We start from the raw sequence: 21920 nt of genomic DNA, 5'->3' as shown, positions 1-21920 counted from the left end.
TGGTGCATTAATCTGTATAATAGTTTGATAAAGAACATTTATTAATTCAGAAATATTTGGGTCAGGATGGGTTGTTTCCCACTTTTTTTACTGATATAATTGAGACCACATTGTAGAATTAATGGTGGAAGAAATAAGATATGCATTGACTGGAAAATGAAAATTATTTCTGATAAAGAACCCAAGCCCTTGATATATCTTTTGGAAGTACCTCCAATACATCAAATAACTGTTGTAGAGGAGAACGAATGAGTAGTAAGCGATGTTCTCACTTTATGCTTACTCATCTACTTTCTGATCCCTCCAGACATTTTTTTCCCTTACTGTGGATAATATAAAAGCTTTGTTGTAATTTCATCGTGCCACTTGGCACTGCCAAATATGACAAAGCAGTGCTACTCAGATGGAAGTCTTAAATATGTTTGATCAAGTAATTTTTTTAAAAGCCTGTAATTCAATTTGTTGGAAACCCCTCAAATTAGAGAATGGTGGCCTAAGGGAATTTCCACAGCTATGACTCATATCTATGCCTATAAAAATTGAAGGATGGTTCTGAGGGAGAATTACTCCCAACATTATCTTCTGGTTTGTCCCATCCTGTTTAGGGGGCCTCCTAAAGTGATAAATTCCATGCACACAATTCCTGTTATCAAGGACAGTTCAGGCCCATCCATTATTACCAACATAAAAATGAAAGTATTAGTTATATTTATTGATAGTAGCTCACATTTATATAGTATTTTAAGGTTTAAAAAGCATTTTCATCTCAATATCCTCTAGGGAAAGTAATAAAAGGCTTGGCATCCCCACTTTACAAATAAGGAAACTGAGTCCAGGGAGATGAGGTCATTTAGGACTATAGGATCATAGATTCAGAGCCTTAAGGGAAGATAAAGGTAATCTAGTCCACCCCCTTCATTTATGGATGAGGAAACCTGGGCCCAGAAGGGTAAAGTGAATTACCAAAAAAGAAGAACGGTAGGAAGGAAGGTAGGAAGGAAGGTAGGAAGGAAGGTAGGAAGGAAGGAAGGAAGGAAGGAAGGAAGGAAGGAAGGAAGGAAGGGAGGAAGGGAGGAAGGAAAAAAGAAAGAAAAAGAAAGGAAGGACAAAAGAAAGGAAGAAAGAAAGAGAAAGGACAAAAGAAAGAAAGAAAATCACACATCAAATGGCTGACCCAGGATTCAAACCAAGGTTAATATTATTTCCACTACACCACACTAGCTCTTCTAGTTGTTCAAGGTGATGTGATAGATGTCAGGACGTGATCCCAGGTCAGAAGACAATCCAAGCAATATCATGTAATCTTTGAGTTTAATTGCATATTATTGATTTGTAAATGGGATGATGGGTCCAGTTTGTGATTGTAGGAACTGTGCAGTTGTCTTTTGCTGTCATTCAAACATATCTTCATGATTTAGTGCATGACAGAGGCAGCATTCCAACCAAATAAATGTAAACTAAAGGAGTTCCATTTGTGAGCTGAATGGTTACATTGAAGATATAATGCACATTTGGAGCACTATGGAGACCAGAACAATTCAAACATTCCAAATACCTAGGAGTTTAGGCAATAACCCCTGGGAATGACAGCAATATGGATGAATTATGATAGCATCCTACCTCTAAAATATGAGTGAAATCAAGGTTACATTCGGGGTTTGGTCAGTGAGGTGGAAGTGGTATGGTCACATATTCACACAAACTACTGTTATTTGTACTTGATTAACTGGCTTTCAAAGGGATACATATCTGACCAATAGTCTGTTTGCTTTTATCACACTTAGTGACTGCTAACATTTACATTACATCTATGCTGACCTTTTTCCTGATTCCCCCAAAGCAATATTTCTTCTAGCAGTTGAGGTCAGTTAAAAAAAAAAAAGTCCTTTTAAAGTTGTCCATATGAATACCTACATCTTTAAAAGAAAAGTAATCTAACTTAACCTAACATAATCTTGTAGATGTAGGACAAATACGCAAATTATCAAATATTTCTTAGTATAAATTTAGGATCAGTAGAATTTAAGGCATTCCACTCATGAGGATATCTCTTTATTTGGGGATTAGTTGAAGATCTAATAAAATTCTACAATGTGATTATTTTTTTCTTGTTTTATAAAATAAATCAAACTTTTGACCAGAAAGGTTACATTTGATAGCAAGGTTGATTCACATGATTTAATTATTTTTTTTCACTTCTATTAATACCTAATTTTTGCATATGTAATTAAAGAATCTGAGTCATGCACTCAAAGCTATAAAGGACCTTAGAGGACATTTGGTTAAACACATTTATTTAATAGATGGGGAAAATGAGATCTGGTATGTGGTAAGGTTGGGAGTGGGGAGTGGGTGAGGAGGAGAGAATGGGACATGACATACCAAAAGTCATTAGGCTAGTTAGTTGCAAAAGAGGATGTTTAGCTCAGATCTCCTGGCTCCTAATCTGATGTTCTTTTGAACTTCTAATTAATTTATGAAATTATGAAATGGGCAAGGCATGCCCAGTTCTTTTTTCAGAGAGGCAGCGGAAAGTGAGACGGCTCTTAGGCTTTAGAAAGGAACAGAGTATACAGAGACAAGCAGTGGGAAGGGGTCTAGAGGAAGACAACTTGAGGTCAGGGATGAGGTGGAGAATGAAGGTTGGTACTGTGGAGAAGAGAATGGGGAGGGTGGGAGATCCATATAGAAAAATCACTCATAACAATGTATTAAAGTTGAGCGCTTTTGGTAGCATGGATGCAGATGAAGATGGAAGATGTTTGTGGGGCAAGGTCTCATATTTATCTGTGCCACTTTGTAGCTGGTTCATTAACATATTCAAATATCAAAGTTGTTGGGAAAACTTTAAATTTAACATATCTAAGACATCTCAAAGTTATCAGTAATATCTGGTTGTCTGCTGGTCTCAGTGAGAATTTTTGAAACTTATCTGAGATTTACATATCACAAGACCAAAGGATCCTGAAGGCAAAGTCTGGATAGCTTCTCCTGATTCAGCATATATGACCAGAATGTGATTTTTGATTAGTATATAATACAATTTGTAAATTATGCTCCTTTGATTTTGGGGAAATTCTGTATGTGATTTCTAGGTTCCTCTTCTCAATCTTACTTCCTGCTATTACTCCTTTATCCCAGCTACTTATAAACTGACTTACTGTATTGACTAGAGGGGCAGTGGTGGTCAGGGGACCAGAACAAGATACAATTTTTAGCACCTGTTTTTATACCATAGGTAATAGGTAACATAGATTTAGATACAGAAACAACATTTAAGGCTATCTAGTTCAACTCCCTTATTTAACAGATGAGGAAAATGAATCCAGGAAAGATTGAATGATTTCACTAAGTTCACATAATGCTGTCAAATGTTCCAAAAGGTATTTTAGACATATTGATAGAATGATTTTTTTATATATCTTTTTTCTATTTCATCAATAGATTAAATCCAAATAACTGAGAAAAATAGAGTGTCAGAAATAAAGTCTTATTCCAAGATAATTATGTGGATACACTTATTTTCTATTGTGATAACGTGAAATTTTAGTTAAAAATCTAGCACCCAACTATGTGTCTCTCAGAAGCTCAGAGTGAGCATGACCCTTTATGCCTTTGAGATAACTGCCTAGTGAATTTGGTAATCAGTAGAGAAAAAAAAGATCCATACTCAGTTGCTAAGATCTTGAAGTCAATACGGTCACATACAGACCTTCCCTAGAAAATCATGAAATGTGTGGCACCATCTATTTACATATTTATAAATAACACGTCAATTTTATATGTGCAAAAATTTATTATTTTATGTTGTTGTTGGGGGAAATTCTGCTCACTCTGTAACGTGCCTTTTGCCAGGAACATAAGCAAAAGTATGACTCAAATATGTCTATAAAGTCAAATAATGCTTATGTTGACTAACTAAAAATACAGGCATAGACATGATTGCTTAGTTAAGGAATTGTAGGGTAGTGGAAAAAACAGAGTCTTTGTTCAAATCTTGATCCTTCACTCTTATTTTCTATGTAAGCTCGTGCAAGTTGCTTCCCTTCTTTGGGCCTCAGTTTCTTTTTCTGTTAAACAAAAGAAATAGATTATTTTATATAATCTTTAAACTGTCCAAGCTCTAAATCCTGTGCTCCCTGCAAGCAGCTGTCTAATTCTCCTCATATAAGTTTCAATGTGCTATTGACTTTTTCTTTGTAGAATTTTGTGAGTGTGGGCAATGATATCATTTACTGAAAATTGACCTCACTGGTCATATTAATATAATGAGCAATCCAATAGCAACCTCTAGTACCTCATTTTAACAAGAAAGGCAAGAAATGGAAAAAGTGAGAGAATTGAAATTTAGTGATACTGACAGACTCAATGGAATGCAGATAAATTGTACTTAGGTTGGTTTTGGTCTTGAAATAGATTTTCCCATTAAACTGTCAATAGTTTCTATTATTGTTGTTTACATGTCTCTTTCTTTTTCTTCCCCCTCCCCCCCCCCAAAAAAAAACCCAGCTTCTTAAGGAGATATCTCGGAAACGAAGGAGCCTCCGTCATGAAAGAGAAGTTGAACTAAAGCCATATATTGCTGCTCATTTTGATGTTCTTCCTACTGAATTCACCCTGGGGGATGAGAAACATTATGGTGGCTTCACAAACAAGCAGCTCCAGAGTGGTCAGGAGTATGTCTTCTTTGTCTTGGCTGTCATGGAGCACGCAGAATCGGTAAGATCACTGTGCTTTGAATTTTATTCCAATAAAGATGAGTGCAGTTTAACATTTATGAAATGCTTACCCTGTGCAAACCACTGTGTTTAGTGCTAAGGATGCAAAAAGCCTGAAATGAAACACTTCCTTCCGTAAAGGAAATTTTATTCTACTGGAGAAATAAACAGACACACATGTGTATACACATACACTATACTTACAGGTTTATATATAAAACATATACACACACATATATATACACACAAACTATATGCATACATATACTATATATAAATATAGCTGCATCTGTGTACATAGTTTACCTATACACATGCCTGCATGTATATACATTGTGTAAATATGTATGTGTGCATATATATGTGTGTGCATATATATGCATATATAATCTATACATATAGTATACACACATATATGTAGAGCTAGATATACATATAAGAAAATATGGACATAAGTAGATAAAGATAGTAATTTGAGGAGAAAGAGAGAGGGGGGCAGCTAGGAGGACTTGAGTTCAAATCCAGCCTCAGACACTTGATACTTACTAGCTGTGTGACCCTGGGCAAGTCACTTATCCCTCATTGCCTCGCAAAAAAAAGAAGAAAAAAGAAAGAGAGAGGGAACTAACAACCTGTGGGATCAAGAAAGGCTTTCATCTCTAGGGTGGGGTTGGGGATGGAGAAGGAAAGAATTAAAAAAAAGGAAATTTGCATGATAACTTTATTATATATTTGAAAGGAATAGCAAGTTGTACACAATAGATTTGCAGTTTCATGTGCAATCATTTTTCTGTTCTACTGTTATGGAAATGCTTGTTTTATCCATAAATTTAAAATAAAATAAATATTTTTTAAAAGGAAGGCTTCAAGTAGGCTATGACATGTAAGTTGATTCTTTAAGGAGGCTAAAAGATTTTAAATGCAGAGACTTATCATCTTGTAAATAAGGATTGTTTCATTTATTGAATTTGTATCCTCAGTTAGACAGCCTATGCCAAGGCATGTGGGTAGGGAATAGATATCCAAGTTCAGGGAACAGCTAGAATGTAGAATGCTTGAAGGGGAGTGAAGATTTTTAAAAGTATAGAAAAGTAGACTGGAGAGTGACTATTAAGGACTTTAAATGGCAGGCTGATGAATTTGTATATTTTCCTAGAGACATTAGGGAGTTTCTGAAGATTTTTGAGCAGGATAGGTATATATTCTGACTAGTGATCTAGGAAGGTTCTATTTGTAGCTCTGTGGAGATGGGATTTTGAAGAGTGGTGATACCGGAAACAGAGAAATCAGTTTTAGGAGCTGTTGTAAGAATCCTGTGAATCATCAATCCATCAACAATTATCCACTTAGCTCATACTCTTTGCTAAGCACTGGGGATATAAATTCAACAAATGAAACAGTCCTTCTCTACAAGATGATAAAACTTTGCTGTAAAGTAGGGACCTTGTGAGTGAAGAGAATGGGATCAAAATTTAGTAGGATTTAGCAACTGGTTGAATATAGAAGAGAAAAAAGGAGAGAGAATATATTTTCAAGTTTTAATTCCACTCTTGCTGAGATGAACTAGGAAGAATAGTAGGGATCTACTAGCAGGGAAGTTTATGGAGGAAAGTATTATCGTTTAAATGTCAAACTTATTTTGCTAAGCTTGGGAATTTGATAAACCATTGTTTTATTTAGGCAACTTAGCATTGCTTGACCTAAAAGACATATTTTGAGTAATATTTTTTTATTTATGTTCTTAACCACAGGCTCTTTACATGGTGAGGAGAATTTCCCCCTAGCCAACATAAAAATGATTGATATTTTCATTTGTGCCTATCAAATTATTTTGTTGTGGGCCATCTAGGAGGAAGTAACCAATAGGCGGGTGATGATGCATTTCTAGACTTAAGAGAGAAAGTTCTAGATACAAAGATTGCCAAATCATCTTCAGGTAGATGATTATTAAACCGGTGGAATAGAGCCTGTTAAGATAATTTAAGACAAAGAATTTGGGGAGAGAAGAGAATGGCATAGCAGAGAAATGAGGGGAATGTGCAGAGTAAAGAGCCAGAAGGTGCAGATGCAAAGGAAAGTCGAACAAGTAGAGGGAGAATTAGAGCAATGCCAAAGAAACCAAGAGAGGAGAGAGCATCCAGGTAGCCAACAGTGTAAAAAACTATTTCAAAGTTAATGCTTAGAAGAAACCATCAGATTGAGCAATTATGAGATTATAAGAAAAATTAGAAAGAAAAGTTTCAGTTGGGTTTGGGGGTTAGCATTCAGATTTCACGAATTTAAAGATTAGGTAGTGAGGAAATGGCAGCAATGCATTTAGATGGTTTATTCCAGGTTGTGGAGGAGAGGTCAGGTATAAATTCATTATGCTCAGTAGGTATCTCTGGGTGCTTTTGGCTCATTTCCAATAAGCATCTAGCCTAAAAGGAATATACAAAATCTGCATTGGGATACAGTTGTTTAGACCCATGCTCGAAATCTTGCTATCTATAAAAGGCAGTAGGCTTTAGTAGAAAGTGTACTGTATTGGGTGTTAAGGAGCTCCCTTTAAAGCCTGCTTCAATTTCTTACAAGCTTTGTGCCTTTGAACATGTTTTATCTTCTCTGGGCCTCAATCTTCTCACCTGTAAAATGAAAGGGTTGGACTGGATAAGTGGTGTTAAACACAAATAGAAAGGGACTTAGAAAACCACATTTGGGCCTTGAGTTTGATGCTAATGGACTAGATAACTTCCAAGATCCCTTCCATCTTTAATGTATATGAGGCTACAGTACAAGAAGGTCTTTTTGGTGCTTCTTTTAACTAAATATTATTGTATAGGTCCCATTAGATTTCTAACAAAAATTGATTGTTTTAGGACTAGGCTGCAACTTATTCTACATGCATATTTTTACCTGAACACATCTTTAGTTGAAAGAGAATATTTGGATCGTATGATCATTATACTGAACCTCCATAAATCAGAGATATGAGTTTATGAAATTATAGTAGGAACTTGAGAAAACTGAGTTTCTCTTTGAGGATATCCAAAAATTGAAGTTTGGGGTGATGTGTGTGTTTTTTTCTTCTTTTGGTTTTGACTTTGAATTTGGAAGCACCATTGAGACAGTGATGCTCATTCCCAGAATTCATTGGGAAGATCTTGGCTCATTTGAGACAAACACAGCTGACTTTTTAAATTATAGTAATTTACTTGTGACTCTATCAGTGGAATCTAAGAAAGTTAGAAAATAATTCAGTAATAAGGAGAACTCCTCAGGTAATCTAAGTAAAGAGTTGTCTTCTCTTATGTAATTCATCTTGCTCTTATGTCCCTTCATGCTTGGGTTGCTTTAGCTAAATATAATAGTTTTATTTAGTTAGTTAGTTTACTTACTTAATTAATTAATTTAAATCAAGGCAAGACAGAAATGGGTTGGAGGGGAAAAAACATGGTAGTTCATATTCAAATATAGCATCTCATATTCTGGGTGATAAATTTCTAATTGTTTCCTCAGTCTACCAGGCACAGTAATTGGGTTCAGCCACTCAGCTTCCCCCAACTCCCACCCCTTTCAGAAATAGGAAGCTTGTCAAAGGATTCTCTGTATCAGGTATTGGTTCTGAACTATGGGGCTTCTTTTCAAGTGACTACCGAAATTCCCAAGCAGGAAATCACCTAAAAGCAGCCTTTCTACATGGGTTAACTTTATTCACATGGTGTCATTTGAAAAGAAAATGATTGGCTTCTTGGAATTTTTAATGTGCAGAATAAACTTTCTACTTTGATATAAAGGTTGTAAGGCAGAACATCAAGGGAAGGGAAATCTTTTTTATTTCAAAAACCCCACCTTGTTTAAATTTAAAGAGATGTTAAAACAGTGTTGGAATACATTGGAGAAGACACTCACAGTGGTATGCTATCAGAAAATCCTAGCAAAGGGAGAAACCCATTCTCTTTTCCACCCCAACTCAAACTAATCTGTAATCTGTGATTCATCGAGTGATTTTTAAAATGTTTCAAATCAAGAAGTTTTCCATTCTCTATAGAATCTATCCCCTAAATCTCATTAGTCAGAAACTTACTGTTTTTCTTGGATTTTCCTCACTCACCTTTCCATTCCACTGCTTTAAGTTAAAATGAGCCAAAATTGTTCCACATATTTCTTAAATGTCTTCAGTATAGGAAGATCATTACTTGAGAGGTCTTACAACAAGCAGATATTTGATTGAGCAGTACTGGTATTCAGTACTCAGGCAGGCTTTTGGTTTTCCCAAAGCCCTTTCTGACTGCTAATTGAATAAAGTACCTAGCATCTCTATAGATGGATTAGTTAATTACCTGGGGAAGGGAGGGGGAATAAGAGTAGCAAACAAAAGAAGTGAAGACACCAACCTTCTCCAATGTTCAGTCAAAAAACAGAAAGATGGTCAAAAATATAAGAAGGTTAAGGTATGATAAACTAATAAGTATTAACCTCTTATTTGACCATCAAAATCGATCAAAGTACAGATGCTTGGGAAAAAGTTGGGCAATTTTTTTTCTTTAATTTTCATGAGCCTTCATCTTTCCTGATTTGGTTTTCATATGTGATCCAAATGTGTCTTGTGGAGAATTGTGCTTAGAGTTGCTGTAAAATCCTCATTATACACAATAATATGTGTTTATCTTCATTAAACTTTTAAAGCCTGTTCTTTAAGACTGAGGAGCTAGGTGGCACAGTGGATAAAGCACGGGCCCTGGATTCAGGAGGACCTGAGTTCAAATCTGGCCTCAGACACTTGAGACTTATTAGCTGTGTAACCCTGGGCAAGTCACTTAACCCTCATTGCCCTGCAAAAAACAAAACAAAACAAAACACACTGAGGGTGATGGAGTGAACATAACACAAAATCCCACCATTTCGTAGAATCTTTAGTGTGACTGTGTGGGTAAGCCATTTGACTGCTTTGGGCTTCAGTTTCCTCATTTGTAAAATGAGGGGTTTAGACTCATCCCCTCTGAGGCCTCAATTCATTTTACGACTGTGATCCTGTGAGGTGACTTTGAATCACCACTCTCCAAATTAGTACTTTTGTGACCAGAAGGCATCCATTCACATGCCTGCACCATAGTTCCTCATCTGCAAATGAAAGGATTGAACTAAGTGGCCTGTAACATCTCTTCTACCCCTCAATCTATGCTGAACTCATTGGTTCCATTTATTTCTGGTATCCATTTTTATCTTCTAGCAATCCTCTTTATCTACTCCATTTACCTATCTGGTCATTTTTAATTTTATACTCATTTCACATAATCATGGGTAAGAAAGATGTTGACTAGTCAGAGACAGTACAGGGAGATAATATCAGTCAGCATAAATAAGCAGATATCTGATGAATAAAGATGACAAATCTAAATCTTGTCTTGGCTTATCCTACAGCTGTGGACATCTGTTAGCATGGAGAAGTATCATTTCCTTGTTTATGACATATTGGTATCATTTACATGATTGATATAATTACTTCATTATCTACCACCCTAAGTCTTTCCTTATTGTTTTACCTGTATTTGTCTTGTGTCTCCAAGTTGATTACAGAGTCTTTGAGGGACAAGGAACTTGGTGTTGTACAAACCATAATATCTTGCTTTTTTATGTGGTACTTTATATGGTCATTTTATACTGGGTCATTGTTAATGAACATGTTACTATAAACCCATTTCATAACCAAAGAGACTAAGGCTTGGAAACTTTAACTGACTTGACTGAAGCCATAAAACCATTAAATTATAGAGCTGGGAAATAAACCCAGGTCTTCTCTAACCTTAATATTCTTGACACAAAATATATTACTGTCTCCCAGCTCACAATAGATATTTAATAAATGCCTATTGATTCATGAATGACTGGTACTTAAGAATTTTAATAGATATCACACATTATCGATTCTAGAAAAACTTTAAAATAAACTCCATCATTACAACAAATTATATTGTAAATGACATTTTTTCCCCATAGGGCCAGTTTTTGTAAATTGCAAAATGAACACAATTATTTAGGGGAAATAGCTTACTTGCCAGCCAGTTACCAGCTTTACCTTATCTTCTCATTTAATGTCATACATGATCTTTCTGATCTGACTCTTTTCTAACAAAATAAACTCTTTTTCTTCAGACCATGTATGCAACCAGCCCTTACTCAGATCCTGTTGTTTCAATGGACCTTGATCCCCAGCCCATGACAGATGAAGAGGAAGGCTTGATCTGGGTTGTGGGGCCTGTGCTTGCAGTTGTGTTTATCATTTGCATTGTAATAGCTATCCTCCTCTACAAAAGGTAGGCTTGCCTCATAATTCTACTAAAATGATATTCATTGATGGGGAGGGGGAGGGCATAGAGTATACTTATGATTCCTTGATATTGTATCTTCATTGCGTGATTTATATTAGTGGAAACATTTTCAGGAAACCCCTAAAAATAGTTGATATATTGATTTGTATATAATGGGAAAAAATATGGAATATTCTATACAGAACCTTATATGATAACCATTTTTAAGTGACTCTCTTATACATCTGTGGGGTGTTTTCCCCTAAAAGGGCTCACAGGCTAGTTTATTGTCCATCATGCCCAACTGACATTCTGCTTTCTTTTCCTGTCTCATGTATTCACGATTAACACTTCTGGGCAGCAATATCAAATAATGCCCAATTATAAGGGCAAATATGCATTTTTATATGACTTTCCCAATTTTACACTCCATTTCTAGTCTCTTCGTAAAATATAACCACTATCTTGTAGTGTATGTTTTATAGGCATTTAAAGCATTGACATTTTCCCCCTACATAAATATTTTAAGATGAAAAGAATGGAAAAGATTGGGTTCAAATATGAAGACAAAAACGAACCCTGACTTTTCCAACATTTTTCTGACCTTTCCATTTTATTTATAACCCTTCAAAACTTGCTTCTTATCATTTATCCTATGTTCTCCATGAGTAGGAGAAGCATTTTCCATCCCCCCCCATCATTAAGCTTCCTTTCCTTCAATATACTAATAGTACTTCATGATCTCAACTTCCATTCCTATGCAGATAATTGCCTATTGGCTTATCATCACTGGTTTTTGCTGTTTTTTCCTTTTTTTTTTTTTCCACTTTCTGCTTTTATATCATCTATTTCTGGATGCCTTTTCCACCCTACTGCCTGGTAAGAGTCAGTTTGGCAGAGAACAAGGTCATCACCTCCCCACCCCCCCTACCCCGTATCTCTATAGCATCTTCCAACTCTGCTATTAACTCCATTATATTCCTCTCACATGCTTCGAGACTTTTGTTATCTTCTCCCCAACCTCTTGTGCCACTAAATCCTATAATCCTCTAGTGTCATCCTTTAGAACAACGCTAGAATTTATTCATTCTCTCCATCACAAATTCTTCACATTAATCTTTTTTACTCTTGGATCACTTTAAACACCTATGCTTTTATCCACCTCTCTTTTCAGTGAAGGCCCATCCAGAATGGATGGGCCTGCCGAAATCATCTTCTTTCACCACCATAAAGTATTTCATTTCTCTCCTTCCATCCAGCCCTTCTTAAACAGATTTAAGCCTTTTGACATTGACCTCTCCCCTACTCTTGACTCCCCCATATCTTTCTCATTGTTTCTTTTTCCTCCTGATGCATTCCCTCCATGCATTATTTCAACATATGTTTCTCCTACCCTGTTTTGTAAATGTTCATTTGTGATGTTGTTACCCATGTTCCTGAAATAATTTTAAGTCTTTTTGTGTTCTCTCTGCTTAATTCTTTTCCTTGTGAAACTACCCTAAAATAATGCTTTTCTCCTAGAGCTTCTTCCCCAATATCTCTTAAATGTGAGAAGAGGATGGGGGAAGAAATTAAGGAAGAAAGTTCTCAATTCTCATTTATTATATGGTCTTGTTATTTCCCTAATGCTTCATTGTATTTCTTTGGTTTATGTTGTACTGCCAATACCAGATGATTTGGGGGCATAAAGAGTTTTGGAAAAGGAATGAGTGAATAAAAGAACCCCACTCTAATCAATGATTTCAAACATTTTCCTTGCTCAAATCTTTCCCTGATGTGTCTATTAAGGGTCATTACTAACCACTTTTCATGTAATGTCCCCTTTCTATCCTCCTACTACCTATGCTGTGTGGGATAAGAAACAAACATGGAAATATCCCCTAGACAAATAGTAAGGTAGAGAAGAAAGAAAGACCAAATGGTGTAACTGAGCTCCTGAATGATACTTGAGAGCTGGCCAAACTCTTTTCCAAATAAGAATGTTGTGACCTTTCTTATGTTTACATAGCACTAATTACTGAATGAGTTTAATTTTTAAAAACCAGATTTCTAATTACTCTCATGGGTTATTTTAATTTAAGTGACCACATCCCAACTCCTGGACTAATCAGAGTGAGTCAGTGCTTGCTGACAGATAAATCCCTAGTATATATTGCAGGCCAGGTTTTAGCCTATCTGAAACAAACAAAACATGTTTTTCCTCTAAATATGATGGTTTCCTTCAATAATATTAATAATAATTTATAGGCTTACTACACTATGTCGTTTATACAGCATTTTCCTCAAAGTACCCCTTCTGAGGTTGGTAGTAGCTATATTAAAATCCTTATTTTATGGGTACAGATGCTAAATCTCAGAGACGTTGCTATTTACCCATGTTAACAAAACTACTGAGAGTTAGAGCTGGGATTCAAACCTATATTCTCTGATTCTAGGCCCAGGTTCTTTAGGTAATCATGATTTCCCACATATATTTTTACCTACACAGAGCACAGCAAAATTTCTTAGTAGATGTTTTTCTGGAGTAGACTCATAGAACATTGTTAACTTTAGAAAGATGTAAAGACTTTTCCCTTAAGGAAAAAAAATATATACATTGTATGTTCCTGGGAAGAAATGGTACTTTTACCTAGCCCTAAGAAAAACCTCCTAAGGATGACCAGTGTTAATATTTCTGTTTTGAAGGACCTACATATTAAAACATAGAGGTATACTTGCAACATATGCATGGGTAGCTATGCTAAAATGCAGAGGTTACCGTTTGCACACTAAAGCACAGACACCCTAACTGAAAATGCATTTAACTGGTGGCTTCCAAAGTATTTCTGAAGTAGAAATACTTGTCTCAGCAATAAAGATTTGATTTGAAATTACTGACTTGAAATTCAAGTAGGTATAATGATGCCCCTTGGGGTCATTATTATGGAGCAGTGCAGGAAAAATTTGGCTGAGTCCCATCAGTGGTGCTGTTCAATGACTACACTCTCAGCCAAATGCACTCTTTCAAAAGTCATGGCTGCTTCTGTCAGTTGTCACTCACTTCATTATATGGACCATTGGAAATGATTTGTAGTTTTTATTTCTCTAAGAACTGTTTGTTTACAAAGATGATGCTACTGACCCACTACCAACAAGAAGTGAGTCCTAAGTTTTTTGTCTTAGGCCTTACCTCATGACTTTCTTATGTCCTCAGTGAGCATGTATTTCTTAGAGAGATATATTAAGTAAGGAGTATAGTACATGGACATGGCACAACATCACCAAAGAACATGGGGGTTAAACTACAGAATTTCAGTTTCAAACCACAAATATTACATGCATACAAGAGGAAAAACCTTGAGGAAACAATTTGATGTGTGTATGCATATGTACCTATGTATAATCGCAGTTACAAGACTCAACCTCTCTAATAATTATAATTCATAAAAGTGTTATTCTACAATGGTTGAGGCATATTTAATGTGAGAAAAGAATACATAGTGAGGAAAAAATGCAGAAAAGGGAAAGATGTTAAAAAAGAAGAATGCAGACCTTATACATTCAGTTACAGACAATTGAAACCCCTGAATAGTAACAAAATAATAGTAGTAATCATAATTTGGGGGTAAAAAATGCTCATTCCTGTTTGTAATGCTTTTACATGTAATAAAAAACAGGGTGGATGAGTAAATAGGATCATAGATTTGAATTCTCTGAATATTTTCCCAGCTTTAGCACTGTTTGTGATCATAGGTGAATTATTATTTCTTTTTGTTCATTAGATGGATTGATGACATACCCTCTACCCACCTTCTAGAAATGTTTTTTTTTTGTTCCAAGTGTTTTGAGATCCTTGGAGGGAAATGCTGTATAAAAGTTAAGTTTACACAGTAAAACTTTCTTATTAATTCCCTCACATAGAACCTTGATTTCATCCAGCTGGTGTATTGCCGCAACATTGGCCCCATACACCGTTTACTTTCACACTATTCATAGGCTTAAATTCCCATAAAGGTTCTTCAGTCAAGTGTTGCTAGACATACTAAATATGAGCACACAAACAAATATATGAGCCTCATCTCCAAAGAAGAGAGGATGAATAAATCACTTCTTTAGATGTGCTGATTCTTAGGAAGACTCAAGTATCATTTTGGGACTCTGGAAAAGGATAAATCATTAATGTTATTCCACTTTCCAGAAGGAATTGATTGACCTTCACAAGTGGCCAGTTGGTTGTTTTCTGGTTGATCTATATAAGCATGTGTGAAACTCTTTTGTAAGAATGTATGCAATTGCATGCAGTAGGTACAGATGCTCTCCTATACTGAACAGCTCTTTAAGAATCTGAGGAAAAGAATGTTTTTAATAGCTATGGTAGATATAACAGTTTCATCATTAATTTGTATTTCTACATGTTCATCATAAGGAAATAAGGATAAATCTAACCAAAATGATGGAACTTGGCCAAACCGATTGGCCAGGTCACGATTTTAGGCCATCTAATCTCTTGCGGTATGCATATCTGTTTCCGTTGATTTTGACTCCATCTCTTAATATGCTAAAAGGAGAACTCATATAGTACATAGAATGTGCCTCCAAAATAGGAGTGCACAGATTAATTCATGTTCATAAAAAGCCTTTCTCCACTGTATAAAGTTATAGGCAGCTTAAACCACCACACTTAGCATAGTGCCAGTACATAGTAAGCATTTGATAAATACAAGTTGACTGACTGACGTGTTAAGACAGGTGGAGGTTTTACAAATACAAAATAAGTGTATACACATGGCAGAATGTCATGAACTAAGAATATATCTGCCCTGTCAGTTGCTAGAATTAAAATGCTCTTCCCGATTAGCCCAGCTATATAGATGGTCATGCATCATAGATTTATAATGATATGTATTATACCTCACAGAACTGGAAAATGTATTTATTCCTTTATTAGAAAAAGATTTATGATTACCTGACTTCTCTAGAGATATTTAAATAAATCATTTCTGCTACTTTATGACTTAGTAGATATAGAACCATTGTGCAAACTTTTTCTGTAGTTTAATTCAACTTCTAGAAATTTGATATCACTAAAGGAATAACGTATCCATTTAACTAAAACATTTCTATTTTATATGCACAAATCTGTTACACAAGACTTTACTATATCCACATTAGATACATTAGTCTTTTTTTCCCCCAGCATGTAGCACACTTAGTAAAAATCAAATTATATATCTAACATCAGCCACCTCCTGGGATATAATTGATTGTGGCATTATTTTGTAGGCGACGGCCAAAAGAGAGTGTGACATTAATACAAAAATGTTTTCTTCAACAGCAAAAGACTCTCATTTGAACGTAACCTTGTGTCCTCCATTTATTCCATGATTAGAAAGCATTCAATGTTTTTATAAGCTGTCATTTGCTAATTTGTGTAAGTTGCATGTCCTCACTATAGAACACCATTTCTTGGATCTCTGGTTGTCATGGTTACTCCTTTTGCCATTGGCCAACTAACATTTAGCCTTTTTTTCTCCTCGCTGCATTAAAATGGAGCAGTAAACCTGACAGGTGAGAAGTAAAGAAAAAATTCCATTTCCTTCCAGTAAGAAAGAGGAAAAGGGAAAGTAGTAGCCTGGCATGATGGGTGACAATGATGGTGGTGATAACTTCAAAGATAATGTCAGACCAGAGGATCATGGGCAGATTCACCTCAAATCTCATACACTTTGAAAAGCTTCTAATATAATTGCTAGCTTTTATATGGCGCTTTAAGTTTTGCAAATTGCTTCTAATATGAGAGAGTTAAGCAAATAGGAAGGAATTTGAAGTGTTTTATTCTCACAGTGTATAAGGAAGAAATTGCCTTTTTCCTTTCTTCTCCTTTTAGATGACAAAAGTTATTCATGATTGCTCATTAGTTAGGTAACAAGGAGCATTTGTGTGTGCCTAAAAGTTTCTTTAAGGTGGAAACATAGTCTATTACATAGTTATTTTTTTTTCTACTGGAGATTAGGCTCAAAATCCTGAATGAGGTCACCTGTGAATATTAGAATAGCCTCTTTTATTTAATCCTCCTAACGCTTGATTCTGCCCTGCTACTCAGTGCCATTACTTCAAATGCAAGTGATCTTGAGATTCGTGGAATATAGGAACCCACCAACTTTTGAAATACATTGCCCCAGTTATGTCCACTACTCTTCAATCCAAAGCTTGTTGGATTGCTGTCATTTTCAGTTTGACGCTGAACAATGAATAATAAGATTTTTTTAGTTGGAAGAGATCATAGATGATATCTAATTCAGCCTTTCACATAGTAAATGCATCTCCCCTGTGCTTTGATATTGCAGCAATCAGTTATCTATTTGGTGTGTATTCTCTGTCCACTGATGCACACTGCAACCTTCTTATGCATAGGAGATGACTATTGCTGTGGCCAAAAAAGATTTGGTAAACACCTGGTGGCACCCTTATGATGAGGACCTACCTCTAAACCATCTAGGCTGATCCATAGATGACAAATGTTCTCATTCCCAGACCACACGCGATGTTTTTATAGTTTGGGAGACCTTTGTAAGAGCATACTTTCTGCAGCCATTATTTTTGAGAACCCAGGATCATCTCCATACTGGACTGAAGCAAAGGAGTAGGAATTTCATATAAGAAATGCCCTCTTTAGTGTCCCCAAAATGTAGTTAAGTTTTTTTCTTGAATACATACAGTGATGGATACGTCACTGGAACCAGAACCAGAAGGTTCCTCCAAGGTCTTCTTTTCTGCCTCCCTCATTTTATCAGTAGAAAGGGAAATTCAGAAGGGTAGGCAGCTTGTACGATTACACAATGACAATTTCAGGGTGTATCCCATATTCTGTGACTATAAATTCCATGGCATTTCCTCTATAATACACCTGCCTCTTAAAAGTGCAGTCTTTTACATTGTTACATAGTTCTAATTGTTAAAATTCACTCTAATGAAGAACATTTTCAGTTAGATACTCAAGGCTGATGAACTCATCTTGTGTTCTCAGATATGTGCCTCATACTATTGCTTTCAGAAACAGCACGTTATCCTTTTTTGTCAATGACTCATTGAGGCAGGGGTTCTCAAATGTTGTTGTTCAATCATTTTCAGTTGTGTCCGACTCCTGGTGATCCTGTTTGGGGTTTTCTTGGCAAATATACTAGAGTGGTTTGCCACTTTCTCCTCCAGCTCATTTTACAGATGAGAAAACTGAGGCAACCAGAATTAAGTAACTTGCCCAGGGTCATACAGCTATTAAGTGTCTGAGGCTACATTTGAACTCAATTAAGATGAATCTCTCACTCCAAGTTTGGCACTCTATCTACTGTGCCACCTAATACCTGACCATAATTCTCTCACTTTGCTTTTGCCTAGAAGAGAACTCAAAGATCACCTATTTCAAGTCTATCATTTTTTTTTTTAGATAGGAAACAGAGTCTCAGTATTCCATGGGACTTCTCTAAGCTTAACTAGCTATTGTATAGTGGGATTTGGAACTAGAACTTCTGACTAATCATTATGTTTAAGAAGCTTAGAACCATAACATAATTTAACACCAGAAATAGTTGAAGAAAGGGAGAGTGATCCTTCCTTTTCCTGCTCCCCTGAAATGCCATGCCTAGAGGTACCTTACAGATAGATACTCCCCAAGAAAGGGCATGTACACATATGTGCACATCTGATAATAATTCATATTTTTGTAGTGTATTATGGTTTACAAAGTACTTTACTCAACAACAAACTATGAAATGGGTATTATAATTGTTTGTAAACCTCATTTTAATAAGGAGAAAGAAATATAGGTAATATGAATAAGTAACTCGCACATGATCCCAGGTAGCTGGCATTAAAACCAAGACTCAGATTCAGTTCTTCTGCCTCCAAGCCTGGCATTCTTTCCCCATGACAACAAGATCTCCATTGTACCAGGATACAAACTCTTTGTGCAGTTAATGTATCATTTATGCAGAACTCTGAGCCATCAGATAAAAATCCTAATTTTAAAGATTTCATACCTTTTTTTTCATAATTGAGTTTGAGAATGAGATAGCCTCTAAAAGCCAGTCAAAAAGGTTTGTCTGTTTATATCTACATCAATTCTATTTTGTTCTTTTTTTTGTTTGTTTTATGCTTCAAAGGACAATGCATTCTATTTCAAAAGTCCAGTTGTTACCATCATTACTATTATATTGCTATAACCTTAGAATCTTCAGAATCTCTCACAGAGATCCATTCTACATTTTAAAAGGACAAAGACTTTTTTGGTTATATAAAAAAGAGATGCATAAGATATCTCCAGTGAGGTGCTATATCTGCAGTACTTTGTAAACTTTAAAGCGCTATATAAATAACAGTTATTATTATTGTTATTAGATGAGTCTGTATTATAGAACCTATATGCTTAAGAGTAATGCCATAAGAATATGTAGAACTATTGACTTGAATTAATATAAAGGGAACATTCAAGGTGCCAGCTGGCCACAAGGAGCTTAGGTTCCATTGTGGGAAATAAAATGTTAACATCAGTAAGGAAGTAAAATACCTACACACAGCAGAGCAAAACAAAAGCAGTACCTGGACAGGACGAGGTGGACTCTAACAACTGATTGAATCAGGTGACACTTCATCAGAGCCAGAAGGATGCTAAGGGTTTTGTTGGGGAGTGCAGGGAGTCACTTCTATTTGAGGAGCTAGAATTAGGTTAGACTCTACACAATGGGTTACAAAATTATGGAATGTGGAATTGAAAAGTTGCATCCATGCTCCAGTGAATTGACTATGTCTAGAATTGCCGTGAAGAACTGATATTCCCTGACAGCTTGGTCAGGAAAAATGGTTTACGTTATGACTAGAAATCCACCATGAGTAGTTTACATTTACAACAGGATAGGATGTCTACCCCTCCAGAGCTCAGGAAAATTACTTTATTTCTCTTGAGTATTTAAAAATGAAGATGATAAGAAGGGAAGCTAGGTGATGTACTGTCCTTTTCCTGAGTTCAGTGAATGAAGGTAATTGCTTTTGCAACAAATCAATTTAAAGATGCAAACTACAAACTTGTCACAAATTTGCATATTTTATAAGTGAAATTGACTGACCCATCAGTAACAGAATCACAGATTATCAGGACTGAAAGGTTCCTTAGAGCTCATCCATTCCAACCATGTATTTTACAGATAAAGAGAATGAGGCCCAGAGAAATTAAGTGATTTGCCTGTCTCCTATTTAAGTTGGTAACAGAGCTGAGATTTGACCCCAGATCTTGTGCTGCATCTTAATTTTATTAATGTGATTTGGTTAAGTCTCTCATATGTAAAATACAATTAGACTTCTCTAGCTGTTTAAATGTTGTCGGATATATTCCCATGGTATGGGATCTGGTTCAATTTCAAAGCCTGAAGTCAATCATCTTTTCCTTCTTTCCATTGTGACCTTTCCCAGCTTCTCATTTCTTTCTCCCTTTTCTCATCCTTTTCTGTCTAACTCACTCTTCCTACCCCACCTGCAATCCCCTTATCAAATAAAGTTACCAATAGCTTCTATTACTTTACCAACTTTGCCTCTTCTCTAATTAGTCTTGTCATTTCCCAAATACATCTGGTTCCTAAGATTATCCTTCACACTCCTGTCTCAACCCAGGAAGTGACATAGTACATTTGAGTGGTTAAGTAGGAAATAATGGGTATATGAATAGACTCACTCACAAAAATGAGGCAGATTTGGGATGGCCTTCAAAACAATGCATTTGAGCAGTCCAGTGGAAGCCCACCTTCCCTTTGTGCCTTCAACTCTCTTCATCCTCTGGACCTCCTATATCCAAAGAAAATAAATACACCTGAAAACGAAGAAGCCTTTTGACCATAGCCATCAAAGACTGAGCAGAGAATGACTCTACATGTCATCAAAGTGTGGCATCTCATTATCATGACAGCAACTATGCTGCAGTGCCCACATTTCAAAACCTTCCTGGAAGACCCAGAATATGTTCCCGATTCTGTAGTACCTTTGCTATGTTCAGCAATTAATAATGCAATGCTCTGATCATGACTGCCAGCTGAGATTCCTGGAGTTGTGTCAAGCTGTCAGCATCAGAGCAGAATCACTGTTGAGGGTGGGGTTAGGTGGAAAAGGAAGTATTTAACTGCCAAGTATTACTTTTGATCTACTGTAACCTTGGAGGAAAAAAAAATAGATATCACCATGTTTATTTGAGTTGGGGAACAGGGACAATGAATACAGTAGACTTAGAATCAAATCTGACAAATCTTGTTCATGCATTTGATAAAATTACATCATGACAGCTTAAACAAGGATGTTTAATAAAAGTAGTGGGTAGCTTTTAAAACAGAAATAAAATGAGTTGTCTGAAAGCTCCCATTTATAACTAGGCACTGTTAATGAGTCTTTTTTCTTGAATGATCATCCAGAGGATCAGATGGCCACTTGAAGCAATTACTTTTTCTTTGACATTTCCATGACTGAGTTTCTTTAACGATATAAATTGCAGTTAGCTTTACTATCATGAACCACAAAAGCAATTTGTCCCTCAAGAGCAGAGGCATAGCAAGCATTGGTATTATATGGACTCGGTTCTTCCACAATGGGTAAAGTCAGCCATTGTAGGAATCCACCAAATGTATTTGACTATCCTAATGTATGCAATACAGTTACAGCACCACTATGTGCTTCATTACATGATCTTTTTTTGTTTTTTGTTTTTGCAGGGCAATGAGGGTTAAGTGACTTGGCCAGGGTCACACAGCTAGTTAAGTGTCAAATGTGAGAGGCTGGATTTGATCTCAGGTCCTCCTGAATCCAAGGCCAGTGCTTTATCCACTGTGCCACCTAGCTGCCCCTCATTACATACTCTTAAACAAGAATGACAAAAACATTCATAACTGTAGCCTTACCC

General features: G+C 36.0%; 1 protein-coding gene across 1 annotated transcript in view; it reads left to right on the top strand.

Moving 5' to 3' along the window:
* PTPRD (protein tyrosine phosphatase receptor type D) overlaps window positions 1-21920 on the top strand; it is a 2680207-nt gene that overhangs the window by 2505259 nt on the left and 153028 nt on the right. Inside the window, 3 exon segments of the mRNA XM_043972034.1 lie at window positions 4510-4719; window positions 10854-11014; window positions 16541-16555. Of these exon segments, the coding sequence (XP_043827969.1) occupies window positions 4510-4719; window positions 10854-11014; window positions 16541-16555 (386 nt within the window).

The sequence above is a fragment of the Dromiciops gliroides genome, chromosome 1 (assembly GCF_019393635.1).
Source record: "Dromiciops gliroides isolate mDroGli1 chromosome 1, mDroGli1.pri, whole genome shotgun sequence".
Classification (NCBI taxonomy): Eukaryota; Metazoa; Chordata; class Mammalia; order Microbiotheria; family Microbiotheriidae; genus Dromiciops; species Dromiciops gliroides.
The sequence above is the reverse complement of the archived record's forward strand: the minus strand, read 5'-3'. Positions and strand labels throughout refer to the sequence as shown.